The 25,847-nt window shown below is 35.3% G+C and overlaps 1 protein-coding gene across 1 annotated transcript; it reads right to left on the bottom strand.

Annotated features, from left to right (window-relative positions):
* Positions 1-9,657: 9,657 nt before the first annotated feature.
* micall2b (mical-like 2b) lies at positions 9,658-25,605 on the bottom strand. The gene is made up of 17 exons (XM_077205255.1): positions 25,293-25,605; positions 24,491-24,539; positions 21,401-21,542; positions 20,834-20,982; positions 20,443-20,573; positions 19,446-19,883; positions 17,959-18,264; positions 17,570-17,739; positions 16,468-16,516; positions 15,759-15,943; positions 14,567-14,625; positions 14,108-14,225; positions 12,913-13,015; positions 12,741-12,814; positions 12,406-12,520; positions 11,738-11,784; positions 9,658-10,633 (listed from the first exon to the last, which is right to left on the bottom strand). The coding sequence occupies exons 1-17, from the start codon at positions 25,430-25,432 to the stop codon at positions 10,566-10,568; spliced, it is 2,343 nt and encodes a 780-aa protein (XP_077061370.1). The 5' UTR covers positions 25,433-25,605; the 3' UTR covers positions 9,658-10,565.
* Positions 25,606-25,847: the final 242 nt, after the last annotated feature.

The raw sequence follows: 25,847 nt of genomic DNA, 5'->3' as shown, positions 1-25,847 counted from the left end.
CAGCCAGCCTTAGAGAAAGCTTACATGCCATGAAGACATGCTGGAATGGGAAGCTCAGATATCAGCTAATTCTATCATGAGGGCATGATGAAGTTCTACACGCCCGTTGGAAAGGCAAAACTAAAAGGTCGGGGGCTTTTTTAATATTGAAAACTGAGGAATATTATATCATTCAATTTGTAATAGAGGGAGGGGAGATCTGATTAGGCCGTCTAATGTGCTTTGGCTGAGAGAGGTGTCTCTTCTTCAATGGCAAGCCAACAGAGAGGTTGTAATATACTGTGATTAACTATCTAATCCACTAAACGGACTAGGATCTGTCTTTATCTGTGCAGACTACATGGACTGAAATGAGGTTAGCTTAGAAACAAGACGACGAGACGCAAGAGAAGAATTTGGAGGACTTGTAATGAGACGAAAAAAATAAAGGGGTAGAAATGAGAGAGGAGGTAATGGGGAAAATAGTGTAATGAAGAGGTTAGATGTGGATATACGAGAAATGAATGGGCAGAAGTCAGTGTGTGTGCTATGTCTGTAAATCTTCTTGTGGCCTAGGCTTTTATTCGATTAATATATCAAGATGTAGTAGGCGAGACGTGATGAACCAATCATTCCATCAATTCATGATCTTCTACCATAGCCTAGCTTCCGGTTTTTTTTTTTATGTAAACATTCTTTAGCTTTTCTGTGTTTTGCACATGAGGGCCGCATTTTCAAAATGCCGTGCCAATTTCAACTTTTAAAAATGCGCCTTGACCGCCGTGCAGCGCTGTGTATCGTACTTTTAAATACTGTCTTCAAAGTTTTTTTTTAAACATTTCTGTGTGAAACTGACCCTAACACATATGCAAGTTCACATATAACATCACTGGCATTTTGAACAACATAATATTCTGTGAATATGTACAATATAGCGTAGCAAAATCTTGATTTTGACCTGTGTTTATAGCCTACATGTAAGATAATTAATCCTCTGTTTCCTGTAACAAATCTTCCAACGATTAGTAGTGACCTGGACCAGATTATGAGACTAATATGTAGCATTGCAAAGTCCGATTTATTCAAATGAATCGTTTTGCCCTAATATGCACCGTTGAACAGTGCAATACATTTTATTGAATTGGTTCGTCCTAAACGGTCCTCTCTCTCATAGGCTGAAGCAAGTAGACCTTATCATTGAAATGTCTGATTCAATAAACCGACTCAGTTGTTCTTGGATACAATTACAGTAGATACAAAGGATACAAAAAAGATTCACATACAATTAACAGGATACAAAAAAGATTCACAGATTCAATCCCCTGCATAGCATTTTATCTTCTTTAAAGCCAAATATTTAGTTTATCAATTCAATTCAAGTTTATCAAAGTTTTTTCAACTCACTTATATAAATTAGAAATTTAGTTATCAGTAAGTTTGATGTTTTTTCATTCAAAAAACTTTCTGCCAGAAAACTACAGCTCAAACTATATCACCCTTTAAATGGATAGTTCACCCAAAAATGAAAGTTCTGTCATTTACTTGACTTTCATTCTTGTGTGACATGAAAGATATGTTAAGAAAAGTTTTTTTTGTTTGTAGGATTTTGGTCATTGGTCACCAAAACTGTTTGGTTACCAACATTCTTTAAAATATATTCTTTTGTGTTCTGTAAAACAAAGAAATTCATTCGTGTACTTTTGAAATGAGAGGGTGAGTTTTAAATTGTGGGGTGAATAATCTCTTGAATATATCTTTGTCTTTGTATCTTTGGCTTTTAGTGTGTAGCGACACGGCTACCTTTTCCAAAGAGTAACTTTCGTCCATTTATTTATTTAGCTCCAAATTTGTTAAAACTCCCAACAGGAGAACAATCAGCTTCATTTTGCTGAATTAATATGCCTACTGGAAAAATCCTGACGTATTCTCATTTCTTCTCAATATTTAACAGACGTATGGGACAATACATCATAAATTGGAATAATACAGGATGGAATAACTCTTGAATGAGTTGTCACATTTTGGGCCTGGTCTTCTTAGTGTGGTGACGCCAGTGTGTGTTTTTGGGAGATGGTTAGTCATAAAGTAATAAACGTCAGCAGAGAATCATAGTCACGATGATGGACAGGGCCAAAATCAGACCCAGCTTCTCATGTTGGGTCACAGTCGCCTGCTTTTAGACAGACAGACTGCAAAGAGCTGGACAAAACCGCACATGAGCCACACCATTCAATCGCACACAAAACAAAAATACCAAGAGAGAAACATCACTTGCTACTGACGTCAGTTTGTGCACAAACACACACGTCTTTAAAGCGTAAATCATGCCGTACCATGTTGGGCTTGGCAACCAGTCCTCCTTCACCATGATTTTGAATTATCGCTTTGTAGAGTCTATATACGTGTGAGCGACAGAGAGACACAAATGACAAATTGTTCATGGACTCTGACACTCGCGTCAATGGGGGTGATTCACAACCTTTAAGATCGAAAAAGCAGAACCGCTTTGAATTACACAACAGAACACACACATCTAATGAGAGTGGAAAAGTGAGTATCATGGGGCAGGAAACCTGAAAGAAAGAGAAAAGGTGAGATAATTTAACTTGTCTCACTCTCTCATATCCTACAGTGATGTCAGCTGCCTCAGAGAGATCAAGTGAAGCTGTGCGCTCGCCCACACACACACACACACACACACACACACACACACACACACACACACACCTCAAGAAAATGGCTTTAATCAACACATTCACCCCATCAGCACTAGGCGCAGTGACAGTACACTTTTAGTACTTGAAAGTAGACAACTTCATTGATTATAACAAGATTTATTTTATGTATTGTTGTTTTCTATTGACACGAATGACACCTCAAACCCAAGCTTGTTTTGGAGAGGTGTGCTGTAGGCAATCACACTTATGATTTTCAGACGATTAAAACATCTTATAGACTTACGAAAAGTGAGCCATATAGGGACCTGAGATTTGGTGGACTGTCCTTACTTGGGTCAGTAAGCAATACTCAAGCAACCACTTAGAACAGAATAGGCAGGCCTTCAAACAAGCATAGTAAACCACTTTAAAAAAATAAATAAAAAAAAACATTTTAAATAAAATTTTTATCAGAAAACAAAGCAATTCGATTTCTCCCCCGTTAAATTTTTTTTGTTGCTATTTTTCTGAGAAAAATTGCATTTCTGTCATGACAGTTCTTAAGAGTGTTTGGCTTGGTAACATGGCAATGTTGATATGTTTGGTCTTGGCAGAATAGATCTGCTACGCTGATACTGTTGTTATTTTTGCTGCTGTTGGTTGTTGCTGCTGCAGAGTACGGGACTTGCTACTGCCAAAATATACACGACATGCTGGTGCTGTACAATATAGCATACGTGAATTACCAATAGCAGATCTATACTGGTGGTTGGTTTCTGGAAGCAAGAACCAGTCAGCTGCGTCCTATAGAGAATGATGTGAAACAACCTATCAGCCAGTGTTGTTCCCTCACAATGAGGCAAAAGGTCACTCTCCAAAACCTTCGCTCTCTCTGTTTCTCTCGGGTAGAATGAGCTGCCAACCTCCACCCGAACTGCTGAGAACATCACATCTTTTAAGAAGCAGCTGAAGACGCATCTCTTTATTTTGGTTTTGAGTGGTGGTTGTACACATTTGTTTTTGTGTGCAGATCTCAGAGCCTAGGCTGCCTACAGAGACGCGGTTTTTGGACGGCATGCTTATGGGGCGGGCAGCTAGCGGATCGTTAGGAAAGATTAGACATTTATTTTTGGGCCTGAAATCACTGATACAACCTTTAAAGCTTCTCTTTAGTTTATACTTCCTCTTGGGAAGATGGTTGGTGAATGTCATGTTCCCAAATGCACATTAAAGCAACCCAAACTCAAATGCATTGGAATTCGTGCACACCAGCAGAACCGAGCCGCTCCCTAAGAACAGAGTGCTGCGCTTCACTCTGAAACAAGCAGCGGATATATTGAATTAAATAAAAGTTTTAATTCTCTCTGAAAAGTTGTTCGCTTATGATGTTCAAAACACACTAGCATGACGCACAACAATTTCTCTGCAAACTGACATGAAGCAGATTAGAATGTCCTCTCAACTATAGGCTGTCCAATAAACAACTAAATATGCAATAATGAAATCAGCATCACTGAATGCTAAGTATATTTGTTTTAATGTTTTTGCCAAACCAACTAATCCGATTACCAAGTCAGAAGCAATTACATTGAGGTAAATTAAACCAGAGATTTAATTCGAATAGAAAGTGTGCCCACAAACAACATCATAGCTATCAATAAGCAATCATGATAAAAATTCAATAACGGGAACGAAAGAGGATGTAATCTGATCAAAATATGCAAGACAATGTATTTGATTTGTATGTTTCCTGTAATGATTCTTTTTTTTTTTTGTACGGAGAGGCTTTGGGGTCAATTTTCTCTGCTTTTTCTCTGACTTTTACTCAACAGATTTTAAAGACTTAAAACAGGGACTTTTTACATACTTATAAAAGGATAATAAAGTTTTCTGTTTGTGTACATTTGTAGTGAATTTTTATCAATATGGCAAAAAGCAATAAACTATGAAAGCCAAGTTTTACAGTGATTTTACTATTACAATTATTTATAATTACAATATGAATTATAAATAATTCTGCATTAGTATGTGAAGTCACAAGTGTTTATTGTAAGTTTATATAAATTTAAACATTTTCACAATACAGCAATGTTGTGTACGTGTTTATCACCCATGATCTCCAGATAGTGGAATCAGACTTCAATGCAGACTCGAAAAACTTTATCTTTTCGCAAATTGAAAAATTTTACGTTCACATAAAATAGGAAACTTTCTCTAAAGTATGCTCATGACCCTTCATGAGTGTTTACCGCTTTATTGAGCCATCAAATACAAGATGTTTATTTGTGTAATTGATAGTTTTGGGTTCAAACTTGGCTCAAATACTTGTGTGTGCACTCATGAAGCTGTGTGTGTAGAACTCTACACATGGAGGCAAGACTATCTCTCCAGATCAGTGTATAGCTTTTCCATCTCTAATGTCTTTCCCAGAAATCTCCTCGCACACAATGAGGGGCTTATATTCTGCCTTACGTGTGTGTGCTTAAATTCATTTAACCCAGACCATTTATGACAATAAATTACACTACTCAGCGCAGTGGACCTACTGAAAGAAAACAATTACAAACAGTGTTCTGAAATTAAACACCTGCAGAGAAATTCTCTAGGTCTTTCAAAAAAATAACCTCCAACATGGGTTTATAAAATCGCAAGCCACAATAATATTGTTAAAATTGCTGAAAATCTCCTAACCTTCAATAAATTGTTTTCTCTTGCACTAATTTCTTTCACAAATTACAATTTTCTTTTTCCAGGTGCAATGAAAGTGAATGTTGGCCAAGGACTTTCAAGTACAACAGTATGAAAGTGTCAAATGTGGTATGACTTGTATTTCTTATATTAATATTATATACTGTACATATCAGTTATAAATTAAAAATCTTCCACACTCAAAGCTCAAAAATGGAAGATTTTTCGGAACTTGTGATCATTCACTTTCACTCATTGGAAAAACGCACCTGTAGCAACATTTGTGCAAAATGATATGCTGAGAGAGTTGAGGGTAACGCATTACAGGTAAAATGAGTTACGTAATCAGATTACTTTTTTCAAGTAACTTGTAAAGTGATAGATTGCTTTTAAATTTACATCAAAATAACTGTTACTTTTTCAAATAACACAAGTTACTTTGTTTTCATAGACATTGATTGATAGCTCTCCTGTCCCCATGTTGAGTGAAATCGGAAGTAAATTGGCTTTATGCACAGCTTCACTACTTCCTGAACTTCAGCCAGCCCTTTGTTTCCTGTCTGTCATTATTGGACAAACTGATTAATTCAGGTGTGCCTGGCCTCAGTAACAATAATCAGGCACACCTGGACTAATCAGTTTGTCCAATAATGACAAACAGGAAACAAAGGACTGGCTGAAGTTCAGGAAGTAGTGAAGCTGTGCATAAAGCCTATTAGGCATTGTGTGCGCTGTGTAAGCATGATGGTTATTGTAGTTTTAAATGTGCATCTGCAATCCAGAATGGCAGCATGCTTGAGCTGCACCCTCTTGGGTAGACTGAGTACAGTTGAGACACTTGCGTTTTGATTTTTCACACATAAATAGATAATGAAAAGAAGTGAATTTCTACATGAAATGCCATTTCATTAGCTTGTAAGATATTATCAATCAATAATACCCAAAAGCAAGGGTGTAACTTTGGTTTGAGAAGTGGGGGGGACGTCCCCCCTGTCCCCATAGGAAATTACGCCCGTGCCCATAAGTAGTTTATATTTTCCACAATTAGCTCATAAAAATAAGGTGCTTTTTGTCTCAACTTTGTCTTAGCTGTCCCCATATGTGGTATAGTTGAGACAGTACCATGGTACAGTTGAGACACCAATTTTTAATGATGTAAACTTAACTAAATGTTCATTGCAAATATAATAAAGACAAATACAGAAAAAAAAACAATTGGGCAACATGTTTATTTATTCATCCATTTTAATTAATTAATTTTATTTAAATTAGCACTGGTTAAAATGTATAGAACAGGAACAACTTATTTAATATATTTATTAATAATACACAGTTTAAATATCACAAATATCAAATTTTATTTTCATTTGCGTCCTATGCTGGCTAATTACGACGTTAAACCTGTAACACTGAAAAACTAAACAGCGTGTTTCGTAATAGGACTCTATCGCGGGGTACAGTTGATATACGTGTGTCGCAACCAAACCCTGCTGGTCACCTTGCACATTTCTCTAGATTTTGCAATGATCTTGCATGACACAATACCATGAAATATGCCAGTTTTTAGGGCACAACCACAGAATAACGTTTGTGATGATACCAGTTACGTTTAACAGTCACATAAGGATATTAAGCTATTCATTGTGGAGTGTGCATGGTGAAGTGAAAGTTTTATCTTAGAAAAAAAACTTTTGCTGATATCTTCGGATCGGATACGTTTACGTTGTTAAAATTTCCCATGATCAAAGAGGACACTAATCACAACTTGTGTATGCTGAGCACGCAAGTTATTTAAGGTGTCTCAACTGTACTCATGTCTCAACAGTACACAGTCTACCCTACTGTACAGGAGTGAATTTGCATTTCCTTCAGTCTGAGGCTTATTCATTTCACTTTGGGTGTGAAAGTGTCTTTACATTATAGGCAAAAAAAGAAGTTTTGCTTTTTGCAAGCAAGTGTAAACCCAAATCAGGTGAAAAAAGTAACGCAATAGGCTACTTTCCATAAAAAGAAACTAAGTAAAACAATTATTTACTTTTTTTAGGGAGTAATGCAATATTGTAACGCAATACACCACTGATTTAGCTTTTTGCTCTTTTCACTTCCAAAATGGCACAAAAAACCAAATTTGTTTTATCTGACACAGATGAACGTGAATCTGGCAACGTTTTAATGCTGGTTGTTGTAAGCTACAGTACGTACTGTGGCAGTTTGGAAAAGCAATGTCTGGTGAGTAGCGCTGAAAGGTTAATCTATCGTGTTTGAAAATAGAACCTAAACAATACTGTTAACAAAAGAAAACGTGAAATAAAAACGCATTTGCTGAAGCAACCATGCCATTTTAGCAGCTTCTACAAGTCGTTGAGCTCTTTTATCGTGACTCCTGTTTCACATGACTCGTACTGAAGTGATCCACCAAACCAGTTGACTGCATCAGAACAGCTATAGAGCTGTGATAAAAAAAAAGTCAAAATCTATTATTGGTTTACAAATCATGCATTACGGTAAAAGTGTTTTGATGTCAAAACACAATCAATATTTTGCCACTTTAAATCAATTTGTGTGATTTGTACAAGCCACTAGTGTTAATTTCAGCTGGAAACTGCAGTGAATTTTATGTATAGGTACATTTTTGTTTTGCAAAAATTTAGGTAGAGGAATGGATGTTTTTTTTCCAATGATTCTAGGTTACGAAAACAGCAACATGAACATTCTGTTATACGTCTCTTTTTGTGTTCCATGGAGGAACTAAAAATATTTGGAATTGTTAACAGTGAAATAAATGAGGCAAACTAAACAAGATCACAAACCTATATTCATCACTCAATTCAACCAGCACCAAACAAACACTGTTAGCATTAATGCATATCAAAAGCAGTGCCACATGTAAAGCTCAATGGGGTGCCCTCGCTTGTAGGTACTTTCGGTGGATCAGATGGAAAGAAACACAGGTAATCCACTCGCCATATCAGCGCTGACAGAGCATCAACACATACATTAGCATATGTTAGCATTCCCATTCTTGTGGTCTCACATGCTCTATAATCTGTGTCGCAGCAGATTTCTTCATTGAACGACAAAGCCAAACAGAGACAGATCCGGAATAAATTTGTGTGCATTAGAAGCTCACAAACATGCTGCGAGACAAATGCAAACATACATTATTGAGATGAATCTTGGTCAGGTAAGTCCATTTGTACACAGACACAAAGTGTACCAAGTCTGTTTCATAGGGATTCCCCAAAAAAAGACCAAGCATTTAGTTTATTGTAGGATTCTGCACTGTTCGGTGTTTTCCAGGAGCATTTACTCTCACTTGAAAAGCATTCGTGACATTCTATTCTGGATCTTCCATACAGGAGGAGACATGGAGTTCAACAGCTATGTCTTTTTTACAGTGTCCACATACACTACTGTTCAAAAGTTGAGAGTCATATATATAAACTGTATATGTGACTTGTATAAATGTATATGAAGAGTTCAGATGCAAAAGCCTCTAAGTGCCATCTTAAATTTTCTTCTACAATGATCATTTTTTATCAACCTCAAGTTCAGTAATTTCACTAAAATGGCAATGAAAATTACCTATTGTCATTTAAGTGAAATTACTGAACTTAAATATAGGAGGTTGATAAAAATGATCATTGTAGAAGAAAATTTCAGATGATCAAAATTTGATCATAAGTGACAGTGAAGGAAAAAATTCTACTTAAAAAAAATTCTCTTTTTAACTTATCAAAGAATACTGAAAATATGTATCATGCATACATTTCCACAACATTAAGCAGCACAACTGTGCTCAACATTGATAAAAATAAGAAATGTTTCGTGAGCAGCAAATCAGCATAAACACATATTAAAATAGAAAACAGTTAAAATTGTTTTAAATGTACTTTTTGCATGGTAGTGTAGAAATTCAATATAACGTGTGTATGTGTGTATATATATATATATATTATTATACACACACTAATATATTAAAATAGTGTATGTATTTTGAAATATTACAATTAAAGGGCATTTTACCATTATATGCAAAGGACAAAAAGTTTGCCTTTTAACTTATTTACAGAGGCTCAGATTTGCAGATTCCTGGCAAAACAATAACAACGGTCATACCTAAATGTAAAGGTTGTTTTTGCAGGCAGTACACAGTCATTTAAAATGGAAATTTGTAATGCTTACACAGCAATTGCGGTTAAAAATACGCAAACAAATTGTTCTTGCTAATGGAAGGCAAGAGGTAACCAAAATAATGAAAAAAGTGCTGCATCAGAGAAACGGTATAATTACAGCTGATAACTGTAGATGGACTAAAAAGAAAGCATTCATGTTGATTATTAAGATTTATTGTACACCGTATAAAGGTTTGGAAGTAAATGTTGGGTACTGGGTAAAAAAAGGAGACCTTTTCGCTTGAATTAAATTAAAAACCAAATACTTAAACAGCTGGTTACACATTTTAAGATGTACTGATTGATCAAATACAGCAAAAGAGAATTCAGACAATTCATATTTATGGAAATGAACAATAAATAAAAATCTATAAAAAGCTACCTGGGCAGTGGTTAAAAGCATAATCCTAATTCCGTAGCAACATTACAGACTCTTAAAATGAACAATCCTAAATAATTGCTTAAAAAGACCCTTTTAAATCAGTGCTCTTACAGTCTGTTGAGGAATTAGATGGCAAACAATGTCTTTTTGCTGAAATCAGTCACTGTCTGCCCCCTGCTGCTGACACAGGATAATACCATTACAATTATTCAAATAGGAAAGAAATATATTCTAATGCATGTTAAAAAAAGAAGAAAAAAAGCATCAGTGTGAATATATTACAGTCGGACCTCAACCTGTCCATTTCAGCTTTGATCCAATATGAATCAATATGACGTAAAGACTTCCTTTCTCTCAACACCGTTTAATTCCCTAATGAAACACTGACAGAGAGAATCAATCTACATTATTCAAAGGATTCAAGTGCAAAACATTTGCTAAGAAAATGAACATATCACACCCACAGGAGATGAGGAGACAGATGAAAAATGTGCAAAAGTATGTGGAAAAAAAAACAGTGTGACAATACATACTGATGTGATTTCACAAAAATACCATTTGTTAAAGTCTGTGTAACTGCAATTTAGATTTTGTGATCTGACCTCAAACTGCAGCAGAAACATTCTGTCTGAGACGAAACACACACACACCATCCACGAGGATCAGACATCAGCAGATGCCCGTTTACTTTTTTATGCTAAACCACCGGGATATGGAAGATTTTCTCTTGACTTTTTTTTCTTTCTTCATATCTGCAAATGGTAGAGCACAACCCATACTTAACTGCAACGTACATAAAGTTCATTTCAAGAGGTCATTTACTAATGTTGAACAGTCTCATTTGGTTCCACAGAACATCAGTAACAGCTTCCACGGCTTTCAGACAGTTTTTATGTCATGAATTGCAAATGGTTATGACTTTTGCCCACATTTATGCATTGGTTTAATTGGGTTGGTAAATTATAAATTTTATAATAACTCGTTTTAGCATTGAAAATGCAGCCAGATCATTAGCCAAAGCTAGATACCTATGGTTTCCATTAGTGATCATTAAATCAAAATTGGTAGCATTACTTTTCCTGTTTGGCCTTTCAAAACATGGAATATATAAACATGCCCTGAGTAATTACTCCCAAGATTCATACCATTTGAGTTGGTGGGCAGACAGTTGAACAGGTGCTAGTTATTCCAAATCGAAAACTTTAGTTTTAGCACCAGTGATAGAAGCTAAAAAAAGTAAATGCTGGGTTAAAAGTGCAAAAAATATTGTGAAATGAATGCATGTTTTTAAATCAGAAAACTTTCCAAGCTTTCAATATTTAGCACACCAGATACCAATGCCTTTAAATGAGAATGTAGCCCTCGAGTAAAATCTCTTGTGCAGTCAGCTTTACTAAAAGGGTTTACAATTACAAACTAAATATATCTGTTTATATTGACTAGAATCAGACACTATGCATTACCGATAATAATCCTCTGTGTCATCATTGAACAAATGGTGACAATAAACAATTGCCTCTCTGTTGCCAGCCTCTTATTATGTGCAAACAGGAAGGGATGTTCATTTTGAATCATCTAACAGAATGGACTATAATAAATAGAGTTGGCTGCAAATTTCTGCCTCTTTAAAATTGGAGCCAGCTGGTGCACAGAAATCAGTTCCTAGCTAGGGAAATGTAATCTAATCTATTGTACAAGAAAAGCAGGGGAAATTTGTGGCAATTTATGTTAAAGTCCTTAAAATATTATTTATTGATAAATGTTAAATATTTACTTCTTTTGCTCCATCTCTTTCAAAGGCCTATGGGGAAAAACATTTTTATTCTCAGGGTTTGATGCTACATAATCATACTTACCAAGATTCTGCATCATCTTATTCAGCTCCTCATCCTCCTCTTCCTCCCTGTGGATGGAAGTGTAAAAAGAGCCGCAAATGTCACACATTATGGAAAGGTTTCAAGTATTCAATAGTGTTCAGGTTAAATATAAGCAATATTTAAATGCAAACAAACAAACAAATAAATTACTTATTTTAATGAAGTGTACTTAGTCATATTGTGCTTTTTATAAAACAATAATAATTAAAAAAAAAACATTCATCAAAAGGTAGTAATTTTAAACTCTTCTGCTGATGTAACCAATGATGTATGTGCAAGGAAAAATATCCTATAATATCATCCAATAGCATTCCAAGCCAAAACCAAATAACTTTAATACCACTGAATAAAATGGTATTAATTGTCTTTATGCGACATTAAGCAATAAAACAAGATTTGGTAAGATTAAGCAATATGATATGAGATTTATAATATATACTGTATATATTTGAGATATACGAAACATGATAGGATGTATGAGATATATGATAAGATTATATGATTGATATATATATATATATACACACATACATACACATATAATATACATACATGCATGAATGCACTATATTATATCTGAGATTTATATATGATATGTAATAGACATGATATAGACTGATATACGATATATGTTGCTTCCTACACACCTCAGTCTGTCTTCATCCAACCCCTCTAATATGGCGTTCCGGTCATTAACTATCTCCATAAGTTTGGCCATCAGCTCTTCCTCTCGTTTACGCTCATGGTAGGTCTTCAGATTCTCTAAAGGATACAAAAATAATTAGATTTCACTTCGAATGTGAGGCACTTGTGAAACAAAAGTGGACCTCTTAAATAAGACAAGTCTAGAATAGTCTACACAAAGCTTCATCGGCATCCTGAGATGCAGTGACCCCAAAAAGTATGAATGCAATAGCATTATACAAACAAAATATTAAACCAAGTGGATGATGTTAAGACTTTTTCCCAGCGTTGAACCAACCTGGTTTCTCCATCAGTCTCCTGAGCTCGGCCTCAACACTGGGCTGCTCTTCTTCTAGATCCTGCGTCTTGGCACTATCATAACACAAATCACAGATAATAACCCTGTTTAATACACAGAGCATTCAGAAATACAGGATATTCACTATCAGCGTTCAACAGTTTGCACATACATGTACACAAGCTCGGATTCGCGTCTCATGTAGACCTGTTTGTTTCTGATGAGGGTAAACCAGTCCACCATTAAGTCATTCATTACTGTGTCCTCTTCTCCATCTGAAAAAAAAAGAAATGCAAGAAAAGTTAAAGAAGTGAGAATCTACATTTGTAATATTTGTCTCCACCTGCTGGAGCACCAGAGGACAACATCAGTCTCTGAATGGTTATGTTTTAATAAGCATGTTTAAATAATGCTTAGACCACCAAAACATTTGATCCTCTATTCGTAATTCATTAGTTCACAGTGAGGATGAATCAACACTTTCATTTAAGGATTGAAAAAAACTTAAAGGGACTTCGATTAAAGTCACCATGAAATTCTAAATTGACAAGTCTATTTTTTTATTACCATTGAATATTGCATTATTATAAATGATTTGTCCATACACAATTAAAAAAAAAAAAAAATTCCCCTCAATCTTCAATCAAAATAACTTCCCCTCCCTCTTGCAACGACATCTCTTCTCTAATGATGTGTTTACTGACGCGAGGGCGGGACAACCTGTCACTCAAATGACATCACAGCAATGGAGCCTTTAAACGTTTCGGGGGTTCTCAGAAGCGGTAGTCGTCATAGTTGGGTAAACGTCTAGTGGCGAACGGGAGACGACAGCAAATATAATTTTTGTTTTTACACTTTCTCCAATAGCAAAAGAAAAAAATCTGATAAGAGTTTCCAGAACTTAACAAAAGAGAATTTTTTTTATAGAGATTCATAGAAACACCCTCGCAGCAGTGTTCATTTGTTTTCTGTCATTTACTGAAAAGGTAATATAACAATATATTTTTTTTTTTAAAGATGAAAAACGTTACTAGAATCACGATGTTGAGAACTGTGGAAATGCATCACCAGTCTGTGAAAAGTGTCCATAGCAAATGGCAATGATCTAATCAATTCTCAAACAAAATTAAGTCCTGCACTACAGAAGCCGTTTCACTGGGATATTTATTTTTATTTTATTTTGCAAAATAATGTGACGAAGAATTGTTCTTCTTGGATCTGTGTGGATCTGACAAAGAATAGACCCATTTCTCAGTAAAAATTCTTTGTTATTCGAGTCTCTGTATCCCATCATTTTATTTGATCAACTGTAAAAGGCGAGCCATTTTTTAAAGTTTTTTTTAGAGTGTGTGTATTTTTGTACAGACCCTCATCACTTTGTCGGAGTTGTTTTTCCAGGTCTACTCCTCTTTTCTGCAACTCGTTCATATTCATCTCAATTTCCTTCAGCTCTTTCTGAATGTCTTCTTTCGGAATGTAACCCGGCTAAAGCAAACAGACACACAATATGTCAAATGTGAACTTGTGCACATATTACTCTATTCAGATCTTAAGTAGTTTATTTATTCCTTTCAATGCTTTTTTTAGTCTATCTGTGGAACTGAATAGATGGTTCAAAAGTCTGGGTTTACTATGAAATCACTGTATTTTAATTGTAGTAGTCTATTCAAAGATAACTGTGCCCCAAAGGGTCCTTTTGACTCTCCAAAACAGTCTAAATAGGCCCCTTGACAAAATAATCCCTCAACACACACACACACACACATCAGTGCAGACAGAAATGCACAGAACCAGACAACACATGTAATTATTGTTTTGACACACACCTTGTGCGATTTGTGAGTTTCAGTCCCTGAGGGACTAACCGGAGAAACACTGCTGGAGTCTGGAAGAAAGACAAGAGGAAAACAGACGGATGAATGGAGAAATGGAGAAACTAAAAAGTACTGCATGCAGTGCTCCCCTATTCATGTTAATGCAATTAATATTAATGTTAACATTTGAATGCAAGTTTGGCTGTACCTGGCACCCTTACAAAAAAGTATCACCTTGGATTTTGGATACGGTAACATGCATTTAAGTGGATATTCTTTGAAATAACTTTGAAGGACTATTTCTATATATGGTTTCCATACGCTGCAAAAATATCCTTAAATCAGTATCTTGATCTTGTTTCACAAGATATATTTACCTGAGAAGCAAAATTGTACTAGTTTTCAGTAGTGTTCTTATTGTTAATGAAAACTATTAAAAATAATGATTTTAATAAAGAAAGTACTTTTAAGTTTTGAATTTTTTGTTTAGTTTCAGTTTTAGTCATTTTAGTACTTAAAGGAAAATAAATGAAAACGACAAAATCCCATAACAAGATTACTAAAACTTTCAAATAAAAACTGAAAACATAAAAAATGGCTAATACCAAATATTAAATTCTAGAATAGTATATAAAAATAATAGGGAAAACACTGGTTTTCAGAGAAAGTACTTTATCTTGAGCGTGGTATTTATGCATACATTTATATCATTATTTTGTTATAAGCACAACCCTCACATTATATTTTTAATATTTTATTGTTTTCAAACTTTTGACTGGTAAATCTTTGCCAGAACAAGCACTTGTTCTTATGTGACCTTTTGAATAAATAAATATTCCATTTCCTCAATTTTTCCTAAGGCCTTACCTCTAGTTTTAGGCCCAATAGTGTATTTTATACCTCAAAATCTAATAAACCTTAAAATGTGACATGACATTTCCATTTTATATTATATTATAATAAACACAGAGGGTGCTTTTCCTCCTTATTTTAGTGTTCACTACACACCACTGAGGGACTATTTATTTGACAGAAATGTGTTGATCAAAAGCCTGATTTTGAACATATCCTATTTTAAAGTCACTGTAAAGTGAGGATTTTTTAAGCATCTATATTAACACAGTGTATCAAAAGGTCCAGAAAAATCGAATCCGTCAAGCAAAACTATCTCTGCAAACAACCTGAACTTTTCCTAAGGCCTTACCACTAGGTTTAGGCCTGTTGTTCACCGGGCTAGGTGAGGGCACTTTTGTGGAGCTGATGCTGATGGAGATGCTGGTTGTAGATGGAGCAGGAATGGATACTGGTGTGATTCCCAGACCTGATGTCCGTGGAGAAGCTGCTGCTGCTTCCGGCCTCTTGGAGGGCGAGCCGGTGCTTTCTATATTACTGGGAGGAGGAGTTAAAAAAAAAAAAAAAAAAAGGAAACGAGACAAAGATTTTAAACTTTTCTGCTGTGTTCCTCAGCCACTAAATGTTTAGCATCGCTTCTCTCACCTCTGACGGGTGAAAGTTTGGGAGGGTGGGGCAGGAATTTAAAGGGGGGTATTTACAGGTGAAAGATCTTCATTGGGGAAGTGCACTGAGCTCTATAGCTCTGGGAACTTTCAGATACGACCCACTGCTGGTCTTATTGGGCGCAGCAGTTTTACATGCCCATCAAAAAAACCAATCCCATTAGATTGTGAAGAAGTGGGAGGGACAGACCTTCTGGAGAACGAAGCGGTTAATCAATGAAGAGCAGGATGATTTGGTTAGGGAAATCATAAAGAGCAGAAGATAATAAATTATTTTACTGAGAAAGAACATGACAAAATGATTCATAAATTCATTCCACACTAAACAAGACAGTATTAGTAAAAAGATCAGAAGCTGGTTTCATTTGGAGAGACGACAGAAATGAGCAAACTTACTTCACAGGCTTGAGCATGGACCTCCAGGCAGACGGAGCTGTGTCGTTTTCTGAAATTACATCAAAAGATTTGTAAAGTTCACATACATCTTTTTACACTTTCAAAAAGTCACTGAGCAGATATTTTAAAAATGGAAAAAGAAAGCCACAGTTATTATACTTTGTTTAATGTGATTGATCCAGGCATGATATGTTCCTACATCAGCTTCCTTGTTGGTCTTAGATTAACATTCATATCAGTCAATCAAATCGGATTGTTTGTTTAAAACAGATCAAAATGTTGTTTTTTTTTAATAAATTAATACTTTTATTAAAGAAAAGATGCATTAAATTGATCAAAACTGACCGTAAAGATATTTATAATGTTACACAAAGTCTACTACAAATATATCCTGTAATATATTTTAATATGAATAAAGTATTAATTTCTTTTCTTTTGTTTAAATAACAATAACAGACCCCAAATATCATTATAAATATCTTTACTGTCAGTTTTGATCAATTTAATACATCCTAGCTCTAATAAAATTATTAATATCTTTAAAAACTGCTGTAAGCCAAAAATCTGATTTGATTGATTGTGTAATGTGATTTGGTCTATGAATAACATTCTTATCAAAGTATAATAACTGTAACTTTCTTTTTCTCATTTTTAAAATATCTGCCCTGTCCCTTTTTGAAGGTGTAAAAACTAACAATAGTGTATTTTATACCTCAAAATCTTATAAACGTCAAATGGAAATGTCCATGATATTTCCATTATTATAATAAAATATATTATAATAATAACAACCATAATTAATAAATAAATAAAACACAGAGGGTGCTTTTCCTCCTTATTTTAGTGTCCACTACACACCGCTAGGGATTATTTGTTTGACAGAAATGTGTCGATCAAAAACCTGATTTTGAACATATCCTATTTTAAAGTCACTGTAAAGTGAGGATTTTTTTAAGCATCTATATTAACATAACGCATCAAAAGGTCCAGAAAAATATAATCCGTCAAGCAAAACCATCTCTGCAAACAACCAATAAGACCGAGCTATGCAAATGATCACTGCATGAAGTGACCGTTGTACAGGCGAGTTTGTCTTCCTCACCCTTGCTGTCGGACGGCAGCGTGCTCGCAGGCCTGGATGAGGTTTTAGTATCTTTGATCCAGGATGGCGCTGTAGCAGCGGGGGCAGTAGGTTTCACATCGGGATCCAGTGCTTTGAGACGCACCCTACCAAAGGGGCCTTTAGCACCCGATTCCACAGGGGAAACATTACTATGGAAACCAAAGTGTGACGAGAACGTGTTAATGGATGTGCCTACACTAACATGTCAACAAACACTTCAAGATGGATTTAAACAATACTCAACATGCTTGAGTACATAGAGGTTATAATTCTGTTTTATGACCCTTGTATACTTCCACCCAATGAAAACAATTGATAAAATTAAGGCCAATTGTGTAATGTGCTTTATATAGGTGAATGTAGCTCACCTGTTGCTTGCTTTCAGCCCAGCTGGACTCGGAGACGAGCTGTTATTTTTTTCCACCGTCACCATCTTTTCGATCACAGCCTTGGCTTTCTTCTTTTCACTCTCCATCTCTTTTTCGGTGTCCTGTGTTTTCGCCCAGTCTCTCACCCGTAGCACGACTCTTTTTTTACCTGCTCCAGCTCCTGCAGTGACTCTAGGCGTTGTACACTCTGTTGTAGAAGTAACACTTACTGTACTCACAGGTGTAGTTGAGGTGTATGATGGGGTGCTTTTACTTTCAGGCACAGTACTGCTAGGCTCAAAGAATCTAACAACGAAAAGGAAAAAAAATATGAATGTTCTGGTCAGTACAATAAGCTGAACATTGTCAAGTTATGGTCGATAACCAATAAAATTACATTTTGTCTTAAAAACAAAAAACACTAAAAACTAAAATCAAATAAGCTTAAGGGTCAATACATGACATTTCCTTTGCGTTTTTGAAACTTTTCGCGTACAGTTGTCAAAACGATCCCCGTTCACATGGATCCATGAAAACGACTAAAAATGCTAAATAACTTATTCATGCCAGGCCAAAAGTTGGCGATGTCACATTGTGAAGAAACACTACACGCTTTATAGACTGAAAACGCATTTTCACAAGTTCACGTTTTTGCAGTTTACACGGAGACGATAACAGTATCATTTTCAAAAACTTGCTCTTTGAAACTCATTTTTGGAAGTTCATTTTCAGGCTACAAATCTCTACTGTATGTAAATGAACAGCCAAAACGCATGAAACGTTCTACATTTATAGTTGAAAACTGTGTCATTTAAACGCCCCTTAAATGCTTAAGTGAGTTTGGGCATCACAACGGTAGATGACAGGAAAGGGAAATCTAAAATGTCAAAATGGGGAAATGAGCATGCACAATTAAATATCCAATATACAGTATGTCTAGTTCTGATTGATACTAATAAATTAAAAGTTGTAATATTAGCAGACATGATACTGATATATCATGCATCCCTAAATACAATCCAACAATCTGATATACAATAAATTCTTAACAAAACTGATGAAATTGAAATTTAGCACTATTATAGTACTTTTATAGAACAATATTTTCAGTTTAGCTGAAATTATAGTTATTTTCTTATGCCTTTAGTAATTTTTATCTATTTTATCTTTTTTTTATTCCATAATAGCTTTAATTTATTTTTCTTTGAGTTTTAATAAGGCATTTTAGTACTTTAACTTAAAACTATTTAAGTTAATTGACAAGGCAACATTTATATTTTCATTTAAGTTTTTCATCTAATATTTATACATTTATTTCAGCTTTATTTCAAACCGAAAACTATTTTTAATAGTTTAATTTTACATCAACACTGATTCGAAATGCAAGAGAAACACACTTACACTATTAGTCAGTATTGGTCACAAACTATCTTTTATCCAAAATATAACAATTTCACAAATAAAGAACCGAACTGAAAGACATTCACCTCATTCTGGCTTCTTGGTTCTTCTGTACACTATTGCTTACAGCTTTAAGAGGCTCCGTGGGTGTTTTGGGGTTAAAAGAGGTTTTCACAGTTGTGGTCTCTGGTGCTGGAGTTGTTTTTGGTACTGGCTTGAGCTGAACTGCTGGAGTAGGTGTGACAGCTAACCCACGGGTTGGTGTAAGGTCACTTTTATTGGCCAGCCAACCCGGTTTAGATGCGTTAGGTGTTAAACCAGATTTTCCAGTACCTCCACCTGATGCATTCTGGACAGTCTTGGTTATAAATGTAGACTGCGTTTTCGGTGGAGGCACTGTGATGTGTGTGGCTGGCGCTGTTAGAGGCTTCTCTGTGCTTGTGTGCGTCTTGCAGATGAAAGAGCCAGGTTCTTTTCCAGCCTTGTACGTGCCAGAGAGAAGAATAGTGGAACACTCTCTGCATCTGTTGAAAAGGGTTGAAATAAACAATCTGCCTCTTTGTGTGCATCTTATGTTTGTTTGGTTTGTATGTGGTTATTGTACAGCAATTCTGTCAACCTCAGTTGTTTTTAAATGTGCTATATAAATAAATATTGTATTGTCAACAAAAAAAAAAGTCTAAAAGGGATACTTGTATTGGATAGCTATCGGATCATGAAAAAAAATCCATGAAAAAAAAAATCAAGTGTAAATGCTTTCCAAGACATCAGGAGGTGAATGATTACATTTATAGTATATTAGTCCAACAGATATTTATCATCATTCCCTTTTAGTCATGCATACTAAATAATCAGGTGATAAAAAAAAAACAATGAACTATGATAGTTGATGAACAGCAACAAAGCAAAACTGAAAGGCAGCTATTACAACAAAAAAAAAACACTTCCCACATTAAATTATTGCAATGACAATTCAAAAATGATTCACTAGTGATGTGGAGTGGAATGCATTTGCGTTGATGTGCTATTTTTAAATAAATTAATAAAAGGATCAATGTCTAAAAAAAAACAGAAGTGACTTACTTAAAGCAGTTCCTGTGGTACAGTTTCCCATCTACAAGGTGGCGCTGCACAAGGTGAACATGTTGATTACAAACAGTACAGCGGCTGCTCGGAGCTCCTGATTTATTGGCACGTTCAGCCAAAACTTCTCTCTGGAAATGACAAAAAAAAAAAAAAAAATTATTCACTGTGCAAACACCTCAATGGGGGTTTTATCAATTAATCAAATAATCAATAATTATGTACAACACAATATTTACATCAGTTATCTAAGAATAAAGTAACCTAAGACAACGGGAGGGTTAAATTGCTCATGTGCCCTCATCACACACTTGACCAAAAATACAGAACTGTCAAACAATTTAAAGTTCCTATATGAGGTGACAAATCTCAGATAAATAACATATTGTACCTTATTTTCGTTTGCCGGTTTCGGCGTCTTATTCTCAATGGCTGGTTTAGGTGAAGCGAAAACTTTAGCCGTGACAGGTTGGTTCTTCTTCTCAGATGGCGCTTCATTGGACTCTTCGGCTTGTCTTTTAATCCCACCCATACCTCCAACTGCACATCCAAAGAGTGAAATGTTTTAGCAATGCTAAAAATGACCACATGGTTTACATGTTTTTTAAAGAGGACCTATTGTCAACCTATTTCCCGGTTGAGTTGCGTTCGTAGTGCATTTAAATTTGTAGTTATGGAAAGGGGAGTGAGATTTCCCAAACACGCTCAAAGATGTTGACCAATCACAACACACGGCTCCAGTCGACCAATCAGAGCACATTGCGCTTTTCGGAATTAGGGGCTTCATAAAGACAGGAACTAAACTGGACTGCGATTCCACAAAACATCATAAGCCCTCTCTACGATCAACTCAGCTCACAATGATTTTGAGAATCTCATCACAGAGTGTTACTGACAGACTGGGAAGAGAGGTGCCGCAACAATATAAAATATGTGGAAAATAATGTTCATGTCTTACTGGGAGAACGTCCATGGAAATAATTGTAGTACTGGGACACATAGGTCAGAATGCTGAGTCGATCAGGCACTTTTAGAGCCACCATATCTTCAGCATCCAGAAGAGCAGGAATACCCAACTCATTCTCTGCCACCTCGAAAGCCTAGTAAAAAAAGAAAAATAATGTGAGATGTAAGAATTTCACAAGTGGGATTTAACTCTCGGCACTAAAGGTGTTTCAGTGTGTGTGTGTGGACATTATCGCTCGAACATCTGTGTAGCAGAACAATTACAGGATGTCCTATTGAAAGTGTCTTTTAATTAATATACCCCTATTATCAATTGCTAGACCTGGAAAAATCATTCCATATTTTAACATATCTTTGATATCTGCAGGCTGCAAAAGGAAAAAAATATAATTAATGCAGTGTTGATGAATATTAACTTAAAGAATATACAAGGGGAACTAGACAATATTATTACTTTTTTTTTAAACAAATTAAACAACTACATTTCTGCTTTTATCAGCTCTTAAACAGAACATTTTGATTGACATTAGCCATTAAAAATTAGGAAGTTTTCAACAAGTTTTGTACTATTTATGGTTATACTACTTATAACAGTGCGAATGTCACCAGATCTACTTTGACACATATCTAATGTACATTTCACAATGATGAACCGTTGGGAAAAAGTTTGTAATTTGTGGTGGTTTTCTATCCAGAGGAAGAACTATAATTCCTCCATGCCATTATGCACACACAAAAATGTGAACTTGGCCTGGATTTCTTTGGGAGAGAAAAAAAAACTTAGATCAAAAATAAACAAGAGCAGACATGACCAAGGAGATCTAGAGACCAAAACAAATCTAGATAAAATCTAGATGGAGAGGAATAAGAGGACGCATTTCTCTGAAAAGTTTCATCAACAACTCACAGAACAGGAAATGCGATTCAAGGACCACAAATCTACATGTAAACACTGAGAATCACTACAGATTTAATAACTGAGAATGTTAAGACTTATTTATAAAACAGCACAGCAATGAGAGGGGACAAAACATTTCATTAGTTTTGCGCCATTATGTGTGACAAGACGTTGAACTCTTAGTCCGTGCCAGGTTTCTGTTTACCTTATAGTTAATCTCCACCCTGTAAACCAGGCATTACCTTATCTCACCACTTTCACTTTCTCTGTCTCTTACACGTGTTCTGTTTGGAAAGAGAACGTCTTCCTTACATGCACACAAAGCTATTCATTAGCTTTTCTCTGGCAGTACTTTCATTATTGTATTCTCTCTTTCACAACAATACCCTTCTGGACAGCATTCCTTTTTCCATGGAAACAGGAATGCAAGTGTGTGCAGATGATGATTTATAATGGTCTACAACAGCACAAATGTGATTCAGCCGCCTCAAAAATAGAAGAAACCACCAAGAATAGGCATCCGATATGTCACATCTCAGCCCTGGTCAACCACATATGGGTCAAACAGCTCCATGAGAGGTCTAGGAAACATACTAACTGTTAAAATGATGGGGTTGTGAACTACTTGGAATGAAGACATTTCACAAAAAACTTAAAGTTGTTGATCTGCTCTCTTACAAATAAAGAACCAAAAATTTTTTACTAGATGAGGCCATAAGAGAGCATTTTTATATTTCACAAAGAATTTTGATTTACACTAACATACTGATCTGAAGAACTTATGTATCAAGAACCTGGAAGAACTGAATAGCCAATCCAAGAACCCTACAAACACTCAAAGGTTATTTATTGGTATTGATTGTTCCACGAACTTTTCCATAAAGGTTCTTTTGTTATGGAAAATTTACATAGAATTTACATACAAAGAATGTAAATCTTTTTATCATCAATTACTCACCCTCAATTTGTTCCAAACTGTATGAATTTATTTCTTCTGTTGAACACAAAAGATGATACTTTGAAGAAAGTCGGTTACCAAACAGCTCTATGGACCCCATTGACTTCTATAGTATTTTTATTTTCCCTAATATGGAAGTCAATGGGATCCATAAACTGTTTTCTTTCCCATATTCTTCAAAATATCTTCTTTTGTGCTCAGCAGAAGAAAGAAATTCATACAGGTTTGGAACAACTTGAGGGTGAAATTTTTTTTTATTTTTTTTTATTAACCTTACATATAATACAAAACCCAAACAAAGTGTAAAAAAACTTAAAACGTACAGTATACAATGAGTATTTGATATTGAAAAAAGATATGTATATATATATATATATATATATATATATATATACATACAGAGTATGTATCACACATTCAACATGAAACAAATAAGTACAATGATTGACAGAAAAAAAAAGAAAAGAAAAAAAGGAAAAACAGGAAAAAAAGAAAAGAAAAAAGTTTTTTTTTTGGGATAGATTACCATGAGGGTAGAGAAGGAAGGCTGTGTGTGTGTGTGTGTGTGTGTGTGTGTGTGTGTGTGTGTGTGTGTGTGTGTGTGTGTGTGTGTGTGTGTGTGTGTGAGAGTGTGTGTGTGTGAGTGTGTGTGTGTGAGTGTGTGTGAGTGTGTGTGAGTGTGTGTGAGTGTGTGTGAGTGTGTGTGAGTGTATGTGTGTGCGCTAGAATGGGATTACCATAAATTTGTGTGTGATTGAGTGTTTTGTATTTGAATGTTAAGATCAGCAGGATTGGTATAGTCTGAATTATTATAATTAAAGTACTGTGTCCTGGTTATAAGAGGGGATTGGTTGGGTTGGGTCAAGCTCAACGGCTCTTTCCTGAGGTTGAACATTTTTGGGTTAACTATCCCTTTAAGAACTGTTCACTGAAAGGTTGTTTGGGGAATCAAAAATGGTTCTTCTATGGCATTGCTGAAAAAAACCTTTTGGAACCCTTATTTTTTAGAGTGAATGGTACCAAATGTTAATCTGATTTTTCATATTGCTGATGATCTCTTTGAAGGGCTGACCGATATGTTATCAGAAAATAAAAAATAGGTCATCTAAATGAATTAAATTGGTTGGATAAATGTCATAAATTTAAATTATTGTGGTAATGGAAATTACTGAAAAAAATTGATAAAAGTTGATAGAGATAATTTTATAATGTGAACAATATCTTACCTGTTTATTGTTTTCGTAAATATTTTCCTTGCTCAAAGAGTCAAAGTCTCTGCAAGAGAGCAAAGTAAACATGAGGGAAAAGAAAAGGGAATTCCCCATGCCAAATATTGTATACACTGTAAATCTTACACTAATACAAACACAAAATCACAAGAATGTACCAATGCAATATCAACAAACAAGTGCCAGATACTCACTTGAAACAACTAAAAAGTTGCAAGACGTAAACACAAAGTTTGAGTATTTCAAACACACAATCTATTTCCCAAGATGTAAAATAAAAGGTTTTAATGTCATCCAAAGTTCTAAAAGTTCCAACATCTAATTTTGAATTCTAAAAAATTAAATAGACTATTCTTGTACGAAGTTCTAATGTAATGTAATCTCTAAAAGTTCTGGTTCTAAATCATGAAGGACTAAACATTAAATAAGGGTCCTAAAAGTACCAATGTTCTCTTCCTAAATTCTAAAGTCCTTAACTTAAGGTCTAAAAATTCCTATATTTTCACTTCACCCTAAATTTTTAAAGTTCTCATCTCTTACATGCCATTTAGCCTAGGTTCTAAATGTTCTTAAGTGTTATGCCCTCGTCATAAGTTTAAAATGTGTTTTGTTTTGAACCACAATTCTAAATGTGCTTGAGTCTGATAGGAGGTATAAACCGTAAACAAACAAACAAACAAACAAACTCTACGTTCGAATGTTTAGCATTTAAACGTTCGTCCAAAGTTCAGGAGCTGTGCTTTTCTGAGCACAATGCAGCCCCGAACCGCGGGTTTGTTCTGTCGGGGATGTTACTTACATCAACTCCGGTCTGTGTTTGTGAATTAGAGCGCAGAAAGCCAAACCGTCCCGGAAAGATGTGGTCATGTTAGTGATCGACACGTCCCGGTATCCACCACACTGGATTTTGCACCACTGTTGAAGCGCTTTCACAGCCATGGTGCGACTAGAACTTCAAACTGAACACGGATTCTGAAATTGCCTCCTTCTAATGGGGTCTACAAGCGAGGTGAACGCTGAATGTTAAACAATTTTGGGTTTCACCCACACCAAGTGATTTCACCGTCAGCTGAAGTTGAGAAACCCCTGAAACTCCTGGGAAGAGTTATTATGACGTCTTCATGGGTGGAGTTTAAGGTAAGAGTTTTTAAGGACTTCCCTTACAGAAATGGTATGATAGCCTACAACATGGTCATTTGGAATTGAATGATTTCCATATTCATGTACCAAGCAATAACTTGCAAAAAAGTAGCCTACCAAAACATGCTTGCTTCATGCAAGTGCCATGGTAATATTGGAAAATCTTTTAATACTATTTTATTAGTTAAAAAACATCAAACCAAGTGCAAACTAA

Source organism: Siphateles boraxobius, unplaced genomic scaffold (assembly GCF_051911475.1).
Source record: "Siphateles boraxobius isolate OS27281-9 unplaced genomic scaffold, OSU_SipBor_1 53, whole genome shotgun sequence".
Classification (NCBI taxonomy): Eukaryota; Metazoa; Chordata; class Actinopteri; order Cypriniformes; family Leuciscidae; genus Siphateles; species Siphateles boraxobius.
Note: the sequence above shows the minus strand (reverse complement) of the source record. Positions and strands in the feature narration are given on the sequence as shown.